The 12,115-nt window shown below is 30.3% G+C and overlaps 1 protein-coding gene across 3 annotated transcripts in view; it reads right to left on the bottom strand.

Moving 5' to 3' along the window:
• Positions 1–12,115, bottom strand: part of LOC108752329 — a 22,391-nt gene that overhangs the window by 6,325 nt on the left and 3,951 nt on the right. For all 3 annotated transcript variants that reach the window (XM_018493105.1, XM_018493104.1, XM_018493106.1), the window contains 5 exons: positions 8,634–8,666; positions 6,209–6,274; positions 3,052–3,299; positions 1,744–2,293; positions 114–488 (listed from right to left, as the gene is read on the bottom strand). In XM_018493105.1, coding sequence (XP_018348607.1) covers positions 114–488; positions 1,744–2,293; positions 3,052–3,299; positions 6,209–6,274; positions 8,634–8,666 — 1,272 coding nt within the window. The remainder of the gene's footprint in view (positions 1–113; positions 489–1,743; positions 2,294–3,051; positions 3,300–6,208; positions 6,275–8,633; positions 8,667–12,115) is intronic.

The raw sequence follows: 12,115 nt of genomic DNA, 5'->3' as shown, positions 1-12,115 counted from the left end.
TATGCATGTATGTATTGCAGAACTTTTTAATAAAATTGTAAGGGAATCAACAATATATTTCTAATATTTATCATATTTTATCATATTTTTTAACATTTGTCATATTTTAACTCACCTGGATTTTCACAACAGATACACACGATAGAGTCACTCCCTATCCTTTCGATGGTCAAGCTAGACGGTAATCCAGGTATGTGAACAGCCTTGCTACCTACTGACTGAACAGATTTGGCACTAGATACGGACAATCGCGTTTGATTGTCTTCTATTTTGCTTTTATTCACGAAGACTTTGCTCTCCGCGTTTCTGAGAATATTTGGCCTGGTAGTAGATTTTTGGACTGGGACCAACGGCTTCGTTTGTTCCGGTGGCGAGGTAGGTTTGGTTGGCTGAGTTTTGTTAAGTGGTGACGATGGACCGTTCATACGTGCAGTCGTCTGCCGGGTGTGAGGTGGATTTCCAGATAAATAGGAATACCTCCTTCGTTTCTAAAATATAAATTAAATACGTCAAAATATAAATTAAATAAGACTCGACAGTATGATGTCAAATTGTAGAAAAGGAACCCATCCAAAGGATCTTAAATTTACTTTTTAAATACATAGATAGCTCAATTTATCTTTGTGTGTTATATTTCCACAAAAACCATGCTAGTTTAGTGTTCAAAGTAAGTATTTATATGCATAAATAGATGGAGATGATGTGTGACTTCATAAAGGCGACTCCAAACGATACATCTAATTCACGTCAATATTCGTAAATATACTAGAAACCAATGCTGGAAACCAATATTGGAAAAGATGGATAGTGAGAAAGAGATAATTTGGATTGTCGCAGGAACTGCCGCAGTTATTTCTTGTGAACAATATTTATATATTGATAAAAGAAAAAAGCGACATAAAATGAGATGAATGATATCTTTAAATTCAAGTTTTTTTTAAATTCTATATGCTGTCATTAAAGATTATTTTTTTCTTTTCTAAAATCTCGATTAAATAATCTGTACTGAGCTCTGTTTGAATATCAATTCAAACATCACAACATTATTAGGATTTTTGTATTTTAAATGTCTTGTGAATCTCAAATTTCAGGAAATTTCTCATATAAATTTACAAATTCTATTGCTCCAATCGAGAACGTCGGCTTATGGCCAATATTCATAGTTAGTTCTTATGTTCAAGATCGCGTGTCTTGAACCAATCAGAGAGCTGCATTTGCGTCTTAAGACATTACTTAAGACGGTCTTGAAATAAGAACTTATAAATACCGGAATAGATTTCACATAAAAAATAATACTTTTATAAAAAATAATACTTTTTTTTTATGTTATATATATTATATTGCAAAAAATACATTATTATATTGAACTTAACTCGAAATTTGTCAACGTAAAAGATCAATATCTTTTCTTTAATATGACTTTCCTAACAAATATCAACAATGATTTTAATCACACATAACAATTAATGTCACATTGCTCAATATTAATGTACATTGGCCGTGTCGTCCATGATGGAAGTAATATTACTTCCACCATAATGTCATCTGAAGCCACTTTAAGAGCGGATTAATTATCAACGAGTTCTGAATTTGATCCCGGGTCTTGTCCCATATGTGCCTCAATTTTATAAGAAAGTTAATTAGAAAGTTGAAAGATATATAAGATTGAATGGTTCGAAAATCCATATTTTACGTGCAAAAAATGTATATAAATAAATAAAAGCATTAATATATATTACTTACGGATGGTTGCTCGAGCATAGAGTATACAAAATGCGGATTCGCCGTGCTACGACGTTTTCTTTCCACTCTCCTATTTTGCAGCTCGATGAATTTGGATTTGGTAATAAGCCCGAGGCAATTTAGGTAATAGCACTTTTCGGTCGAATGTGTGAATTCAACGTGTTCCTTTTGCACTTCCTTCATTTGCACCTCTTTTGTTTGCACCTCATTCATTTGCATCTCCTCCTTTTGCACCTCCTCTTTTTGCACTTCCTTCTTTTGCATTTCCTCCTTTTGCAACTCCTTCATTTGCACCTCCATCATTTGCTCCTCTTTCATTTGCACCTCCTTCGTTTGCACCTCCTTCTTTTGCACCTCCTTCTTTTGCACCTCCTTCTTTTGCACTTTCTCCTGTTGTATTTCCTTCATTTGCACCTCCTTCATTTGTATCTCCTTCATTTGCATCTTCTCCTTTTGCACATTTTCTTGCGTGATATCAGAATTTTCGTCCAATGGCACCTCAACAACATCGTCCTCGCCGGAAACAGTTTCCACCGAGCTGGGACGTAATCTGTAAAGAAACTTTTAATTTAAAAAATTCCAAAATCTTTATTACACATATTTCAATGATGGATTTTCATATAAAATAACTTTGTATGATCCTAAACAAATTTCAATCTATCGCATGGACTGTTTTTCTCCAACACTATATCTCGATTTTTATTGTTCTCTATGAAAAATTTTCTCAGAATAAATTGAAACACTTAAGAAATACTGAGAACATGTTAAAATGTTTCATATGCGTGAGAATTCTGAATTATTCTAAGATTTCTATAATTTCAGAAAAAAAAAATTTTTTTTTTAATTTTATAAGATTTTATCCGAAATTATATAATTAGAAATATTAAAAGTTTTAAAATTTCATATAGAAAAATTATAGAAAAGATGTAAACTTTATTTCAGAACTTCTAAAAAGTGTTCCAATTTGTATAAAAAAAAACTTGAGAAATATTTTCTAAAATTGTTAACAAATTCTGAAAGTTATATAAAAATTTTGAAAAATTATATGGAAAATGATGAAGAAAATTTTCATCAGAGTTCCAATTAATAAGATTGATAATATTACATTCTTTAGATAAAGATAAATACAACTTTTTTGTAAAACAATCTGTAAAACAATTTGCGCTAAATACAATAATGTATATAAATAGCATTCATTTCGAGAATTTATAAGACGAAAATATCCTAGACACTCCTCGCAAAATAATGAAGGATTATAAATGGGACTTCTTAATCAATTTACTATTTCTTTAAGATGCATAAGCTTACTTCGCACAATCGTTATCTCGTGGGTGCGAATGATGAACATCGCCATTTCTAACAACTTTTTCATAGTTCTCCTTCGAAGGCTTCGTTCCGAAACCATTAGCGGTCGCTTCATGCTTTGTTTCATTATTGTTCGTAATGTGATTGTTGTTGTTCAGTCCAAGAAGAAACGGTACAGAAACTTTCGATCCGTTTGCGTTGTCTGCCTTGAACGCGTCCACCTCTTTGCGCAGCCGCTGCACGATCTGCTTCTGTTATAACAAGCAGAAAGATATATATAGCGCATCGTAGTGTTACTTAATGTCGGTGATTTCTAAAAGAGATCCTTAAGCCCGATGTCCACGATGCTAGAAATCGGTCCGAGATCTCGAACATAGAAAGAATTAACGAATCACATTTAAACAATTTAGTTACATGATCAATGCGATTAGTCAATTCTTTCTTCATCCAAGGTTTCGGACCGATTTCTAGTATCGTGGACATTGGGCTTGAAACAGTTTATACAAGCGATGAATCAGGCATATTAACTTCAGCACGTTTTAGCAAAGCGGAACACATGTGCAAACATTCGAACAATTGTTATGCCTTTATATAAAAAACATATAACAAATAAGTGTAAATGTTATAAAAGGCGGGACAAAATAGTATATTAACACAGTTGCGTGATTAAGATTATGAAGCAAGGACGTATTTATTCTATATATACATATATATCTATATATTCAAAAGTTAACTTTCGCAAAGCTCAAGAAAGTTTCCAGCACTTTTAAAGTAAATGAGAAACTGTTGGAAAAAATGGCTTGGAGAGAATATATAAACGAGAAAAATGTTCTCGAAGTTGCGAGAGCGAGATGAGAAGTTAGGGGATATAAACGGATGAAAAAGGACGTAGAGATTTTATAAAGAGCCGAAAACGTTTTCACAGGACATTTTATTGATTTTGAACCGCTCCGTCTCTCTGCTCCCGGGCATCTCTCCTGCGCTCGCATAGTCGCTCTTGCTTCTTCTTTCTGGATTGTCTCCCTCTCTCATCCGCTCAACCCCTTGCCCCGCGTTCGCATCATGCTTTCCTACTCTCGCAGCCTCTGCGTATCATTCTCGTGTCTATCCCCTGTCCATTACATCCCGATTATTTATCTCGCTTGTTATCAATACCGTTGAAGGCAAGAGAACGTTGAATTAGAAAAGAACATAGTTATGTGTACAAGAATGATAAATATCATCATCTCTCGCTCACTTAATCTTGAAATAATAAAGTTAACAAATTTTCTTCACGCCCTCCTTTTTCATTAGAACTTTCTGTAACTCGCCGTAACAAAGCTCATGTAATACATGATCGATATGTTTAACCGTTTTACAGTCAGTACCACGCAAGTGATACTGCGGCATGATAAAACTTGTACTTTGCAAAAGTTAAGCAAGAGAGGCATGCCAAAGTTTTTACAGCAGTCCACACTACGGATCAATAATAGCCCTGATCGATACTAACAACTTGTACAAAACTATATAATTTTGCTAGGGTTTTTATAGTTAACATATCGATAGAAATAACACATCTGAAAAATAACAATTTAACAATGAAGCATTTTTTAAATTCTGAAATAATTGAAATAGTAAATATTTATAATTTTTTCATCCATGTTATATTTTCGATTAATTATAATCAATATGTATTCAAGTACAAGTTGTTTTTTACTTCACAAATGACACAATTTAAAAAAAAATGTGATTTTCTAGTTATTATTAGTTATAAATAAGTTAAAGGTGTTAGGTAAAGATTACTTTATCAATCATAAAGAATACACTAACTTAACTTTACAGTCCATCAGTTAAATAACTCTTATAACATTCTTAAAGTTTTTGAAGACATCATAATAACTTTTACAAGAGTGATACATTTTGATTTGTGTTGTTTTTGTAAATATAAAATGGTCTTCTACAGAAAACATTTAGAGTTTTAGTGATCAAAGTTTGTGTGTGTGTGAAGAAAAAATTGTTTTATTTTAAATTTATTCATTCTAACTGATTGAGATATTATTAACAGTTGTGATACTTTGAATTATATCACTTTTGATGAATTATTCTGAATTTGTTTTTACAGCATATCGAAATCAACACAGCTCAAAAAAGGAATTTTTTTAAGAATTTGATCATGTTTCTAAAAGTATATTCTTTTGCTGATATTAATTAATTGATAATTTTCTGTTAAGTTAAAAAAGTTTTTCTTCTTTTTTAAAAAACTTAATTTTTTTAGTTACTTTTGAAGTAAGAAACAGTGTACTCTTCGACTTTTTAAAGACTGGAGCTTTCTAATAAAATAACTTGTGAAAGATTGTGCTTTCTAAAGATTTTCGAGGTCGTTGAATTCGATTCTGGTTTGAGAATCCTAAAATTCAAATAAAAAAATAATCTGATTGTCGTGAAACTCGATTTTAGATTCTTGGTACCTCTATGTTTAAATGTAGCTCAAAAATATCGAATATCAAAGAATAACAATCTCCATCAAAGATCACAGAATTCATAATCAGAGAAAGCGAGGTAGAGAGTTTTTGAAAGCCAGTTTGGAAATTAATACTAACTGTTTATGTAGCACAAATAAAACAAAACTAGAAACTTGATCTAGCATTTCGCAATTAAAAACTTCCTAAAACCGAGTGTTATGTTAATCAAATTATCTTTTTCAAATTTTGTCCCCCATATTAAATCCAATATTTTAAGTTTCTTATTTTTGACTTCATTCGAATAAAGCATTATCAAATTATCATAGACCAAGTTTCATAAAAATTGAGCGAACAGCTTATAAAATAAAGGAGGGTGACTCAAATGAAGTCGCCGATTCACAAAGGGTTAAAACTGTGTCATAAGTTTTTCAAAATTCGAACTGTGCCACCCTAATGTAAATTTTTGACTTGTATCACTTCGTATACAAAAATATGTGTACAAAGAAAAAGAATTATAATATTAGTTTTTAGGGCACAATCATTCTTATAAACTCATTTAACTTTGGACGCATTTTCACGTTCAAAATCGCACCGACCGAGAGATTGATTACGAAATTGCAGGGTCTGATAATAAGAACTTGAGAAAAAGTCATAGTATAGATGCATCGTGAATCACTACGTGCATGCAACATGAAAGAAAATCAATTGTCCGCGCTTACCTGGCATCTTCCCAGAGAGACGATGTGCACCTGAATCTTTTTTATCTGCCCGAGAATGTCTGAATTCTGTAACAAGACGCATTGTGATCATATATCGAATCCAAACACATCATTCTGGAATCACGCAATCATCGGAATTTGGGCGATTTGCGTGCATCGAAGTCTTAGTGGAATATTGCGCGGAATAATTGTGTATACATTGATATGTTTATTGGGTATTATTGTCGATAATGCAAAACAAGAGCAAATAGATGGTGCAATCATAAAAAATTGACTTAAAATCGCTAATAAGAAGTCATTCGATATAATGAAGTTACATGTCAAGGATTTTGTTTTTTAAGCAATCGCTAAAATTAAACCAAATTAATAATGGAGTTTTAAACATGTATAACAGAAAAGTTCCCCATAATATGCATAAACAACATCCCGCACTAATTATCGCGAGATGAAATGTCTGGCCGAAGTTGTGCGCGGCGTAACTTATGAGATTCCAGAAGTATAGCACACAAACTCTCGCAAAGTTTCATTGTATCGACTGTTCTCTGAATCTCAAATCCCATCATAATTAGAAATAAATCAAATCGCAAATCCGGAATACTAAAATTACACTAGTTTACAGTAAAAAATTACTTTGGATTGGACAAGGTTTCTTACAGATTTTTGAATGCTGAAAATGATGCCGCAAACTAAAAAATTCCAACACGTCAGATTTTCAAAACAATTAAAATTTAATGTTTTTCGATATTTATATTTGACACTTTTTTCATTGTCCTGAAATTTTAATTAGGAGTCATAAATTTTTTATTCTCTATAAAACGCATTTTTTAAATTTCAATATCTTATTTTTTAATCATGAAGGATTTAAATACAGGTTTTTCTAACATAGCAATTTTTCTGCTTATAACGATGAAGTATATTGAAGTTATATTAGTACAATGTCTAGTTTGTGGCTTTCGATATACACAGATACCATACAACTTGTGTATATAACATTTTTTTCAAAAAAGCAATTTTTTTCAAAGTATTCGAGATAAGCAATTAAAATGAGACAACTTGTGTGCATATATGTACATATAATTTAATGTAATAATAAATGATAAATTACACTGTGTATTGATATTCACAAACTAGAAATTATATAAGTATATGACTTTAAAATTCAAATAAGCTTATGATAAAACGCTATTCGAGCCAAACCGGATGTCATTCGCTAATAAAACGATGTCAACAATATAAAATATTATCAAACATTTCGGCCTTTAATATGATCATCCTCAGTGAAAAATATATAATACATACATTAATTTAAAGCATAAATATCGAGCATCGCTTTTTAGTTAGACAAATTGTAATTATTTTCTCCGTGTATACGTGTTCCTCATAATTACATCCAGATGACAAAGTTATATATAAAATTCTCCAATATACATATTCAAATATTTAATTGTGAAGATGTATATTGGAGAATGTTATATATAATTTTGACATTTGGATGTATTATACCAAACACGTATGAAAAGATAATTACAATTTATGTAATAAGTTGTAAAAAGCGATGCTCGATATTTGTGATTTAAATTAATGTGTGTATTATAGTTTTTCACTGAAGAAGAGATAACCATATTAAAAGTCGAAAAGCTTGAAAATATTTTATCTTAAAAAAACTATATTTAAATTTTTCAAAACAATCAATCTAAAAAATAAGATATTGAAATAAAACATTTTATAGAGAATAAACACATTCATGAGTTCTAATCGAAATTTCAAGATATCGTTGACATCTTTTATAAAGAAATACGGCAAAAAAAATTTTTTCCATATTAAATCTCAATTATTTCCTAAATCTGACGCGCTAGTAAAATGTGACTTGCGACATCATTTTCAACATCCAAAAAATGTATAAGAAACACATTTGCCTAAATCAAAATAATTAAATAAATTTTTTTGTAAACTAACGTTATTTAACACGGCATTTTACATGTTTATGTTCCATAAAATTAGACGTTTAACTTTAGCACTAGAAGTACCAACATTTCTTACTTATTAAAAAGATTAAGTATATAAATTACTATAAAAATAAAAAAAGTGATGAAAAATTAAATACTTCATCAGTATAAAAGGTATAATTATTAAAAAGTCAAAAAATTTCAGAATTCTATTTTTTTACACAAAAAATATAATATTAACCTAAAAAATAAAAATGGAATCCCAGATAACATCATTTTAACGTTAAAGTGACAATAGTTTGCTAACTCTGGGACCATTCAGTACTTCTAGTATTAATGTATTAAAATACCGAGCGAAAATGAAACAGTCTCATATTCTAAAAAGATAATGTAAAACATTATCATATAATAATTAATGTAATTAGATAACAATGTATCGCCGTGTAATGATATAGATAATGTAACGATATGATACTTACATCTGGGTCATCCTTTAACTTTTCCACACACATCTGTAATTTAACAAAAAAATTGCATCAGTCATAGCTAAGAAAAACATCATACGTTGCAGTTCTATTACGTAAGACATAATGCAGGATCAAGAGAGAGATAAATAATTTAGCAGAAGTATGCTAATGTATAACTGGAACACGGTGCGCCATTATGCCATTACGTTCTTCTCCCTCTCTTTTCTACCTTATTAATACCCCTATTAATTAATAAAGATGCAAATTATCTCATATTTAACATCTTATTAACTCGTCGTGATTCGCATTTAACTTCTTCGCGCCGTTTCGGGAAGCGATTTAAATACTCTAAGTACTAATACACATATTAGTTATTATATAAAATATATACAAGGTGTCTCGCACTTTTTGCGGGACCTATTTGTATATATATATATATATGTACACACACACACACACACACACACACACACACACACACACATCATATATATATATAAAATTCTAATTATATGATTCTAAATTATATACTTGTATTATATGCATAATTACTTTCCTCGTACTTCCAGGAAGTAATCCTTACAATGTGAATATTATTATTTAAAATTAACGCGAATACATTGTAAGAAGTAAAATATTAATTTTAACTTAAAGACGTTTAGTGGACTTTCTGAGACATGCAAAAAAAATGTTAAAATTAACACAAATATGTTCATTTTAATATTTTTGCATGTCTCAGAAAGTCCACTAAACGTCTTTAAGTTAAAATTAACATTTTATTTTTTACAGTGTAATATTTTAATTATTGTAGAATTCTTGTAATCACGCGTATTATATGTTTAATTAACTTTTATACATATTCAAAAAGTAGTGTTTACAATCCAAATATTCAGAATTAACATTTGTTTACATGAACATTATTTTTAATTGCATACAAGAATACACATGTGTCTTTTATTGTATATTATATAATCATATAATTAAGAACAATACAGTCTAGAAAAGGCAATAGAAACAGAGAATAATAAATTTCAACCTATCAGAAATAGTGTATAACAGAACATATGATTTCTGATAGATCGAAATCTGTTATTCCCCATTCCTATTGCCTGTGCTTTCAATTGTGTCTCATACTTAACTGTATTGTTCTTAATTATATAATTATAGTTATATAATATAAAAACGAGATATAATATAATAATTTACATTTACGTGTATATAATGTAAACTATGTAAACAATATTTTACGTATTATCTATGTAAACAATCTATGAATTATTAAAGTTTATGTTGACTACAGTAAAGCAGTAAATTTCAATTTCACTTATATATATATATTTTTATTTATCAATAAAAGTCACTAAAGTCAGATATATAAACAATCATAAAATTGAATTACTTCTTTCTGTATTATTGTGTTACTAATTTATAATAATTTATATATTTTACGATGCTTCTATTGTCTGCATGAAAAAGATTCGTATAAACTTAACGTAAACAATACGTAAAAATTTTATGTACAAACGTAATCTTGAAATATACACAATTCATTGTGTAAAGCTTTATATTATTATTCCCAATTATATCGATATTAAATAAAGAGCTAGTGATTATTATTATTCTTTCACAGAAAATGGTTGTAGATTCATATAAATGGTTTTGTTTTAATCTTAATAACTACAAATTGTAACAGTAATTTCATCGAGAATAAAAAGAATTTTGCTTACATTGAGAAAAATGATTGAAAATGGACGAACCAGAAAATTCTGATTCATCTATTTCCAATCAGAATTCCAATTAATTCAACCTGACATTTTTCTAAGTGTATCAGTGTGTGATTTTTATTCTTCTTCTTCTGGCGCGCAGAAAGACAATTCTTTTTATTTTTCGACACGATTATCGACGAGTAGTTTGTCAGTTTCGCGAGGCACACAACTCGGCAAAATTCGTCTCGCTACGACGCGAACAAAAGTCACAGAGAACTGAGAGAACGACCTTGTCAACGTTCTCGAGATAAAAGTAAATCAAGTATGGACTCGACGACTCTGGGAAGCTTCTCGGCGCAAGTATCGACTTGCACCTGTCGTGCCCCACTACGATATATGCGAACTTTGGTTACATAAATCGCGTTCGGTGAAATAGCAACTATTGTCTCCTATCGATACGTCCCGTGTATAACTATTTTATCTTCTTTACAGGATCTACATACATAGAAAAAAGTATTATTCTACTACCAAGAAAAACTAAAAAGTTACTTAGTTTCCCACTTTTTTCTTTTAAATAACAGTTAGTGTTAACAAAGAATATTTGCTTAATAGTTTTCAAACGTACTTATTACAAATTGTAGAAAAACATTATCATGTACTCAAAACAAGAACTGATTTTTTTTTTCAAAGAACATTATAAAATTTTATCAAAGAAGCGACTTATGCCGGTTTCTACGAATGTAGTTTAATTTCAATCTCGGATTCAACTAACTATTCATCTTTTTTTAGTTTTTAGAATGAGATAAAGATGAAAGATAAATTAAACCGAGATTAAAATTAATTCTACATTGGTAGAAACAAATATGTAATAAGCAAATCAGATTTGTTTTAATTCAATAATCTTGATTAAACTTGCTAAGATTCAAAATATATTTTGAATAAATTTTGATGAACTTTGCGATGAACTTTTAATAGATTTATGAAGATATATAAACTTTTGAAATACTTGGAAGGAGTAAATATTTGAATACAGTACTTTTTCTGTGTGCAGGATGTTCGAAGATCATGAAGAAGTTCGAAGAATTGTTAATTCGGGAGTATTTTAATCATTTAATGTTTTAAACAATCATCTAAAGTGATCTTTATATCCCAGTTAAGAATTACGTATTATTGCATAAAATTTCTTATTGCATAAAAATTGCATATTATATTGATTGTTCTACAATTTATTAGTATTTAAAAACATTATGTGTAAATTTACTCAACATTTTCTACAAAAATAAGGGGACAAATAAACAACAGGTATATAAATTTTCGATCAATAGGGAAAATTACTAAGACTAATCTTTGTTTTCTCGCTGTTGAGGTGTAAAATCACTCTCGGTAACTATTCCCGGGTTAAGCTGAGGAAAACTGACGCGAAAGTTTGTCGAACGTGCGACTGCGTCGCGCACCGTTGCGCCGACAGGGAGATCCGTCTCGGCGGAAAAACGACGAGAGGAACGTGGCCGGATAATTCACAACTTATCGATTGTCCGACATGAAGCGTCTCCTCGCGAACAGACTGCGCCTAATTTCGGCTCTCGATGAGCGCGACATTAAATTATTATCAGGAAATCCTCGCCAATCCTTGCCAAACTGAAAGGCAAGGCTTTATAGTACGAGATTTCACTGCGAGTTTGTGCACCTGTATCGCATATGCAGATGAAATGTAAAAAAAAATCGAAGTTCGTGTTGAGGGCAACACTAAACCGTAAGGGTGCCTAAAAAAAGGTAGTCAGGAATAGA

The sequence above is a fragment of the Trachymyrmex septentrionalis genome, unplaced genomic scaffold (assembly GCF_001594115.1).
Source record: "Trachymyrmex septentrionalis isolate Tsep2-gDNA-1 unplaced genomic scaffold, Tsep1.0 scaffold6, whole genome shotgun sequence".
Lineage (NCBI taxonomy): Eukaryota > Metazoa > Arthropoda > Insecta > Hymenoptera > Formicidae > Trachymyrmex > Trachymyrmex septentrionalis.
This window is presented reverse-complemented; position numbering and strand designations above follow the sequence as displayed.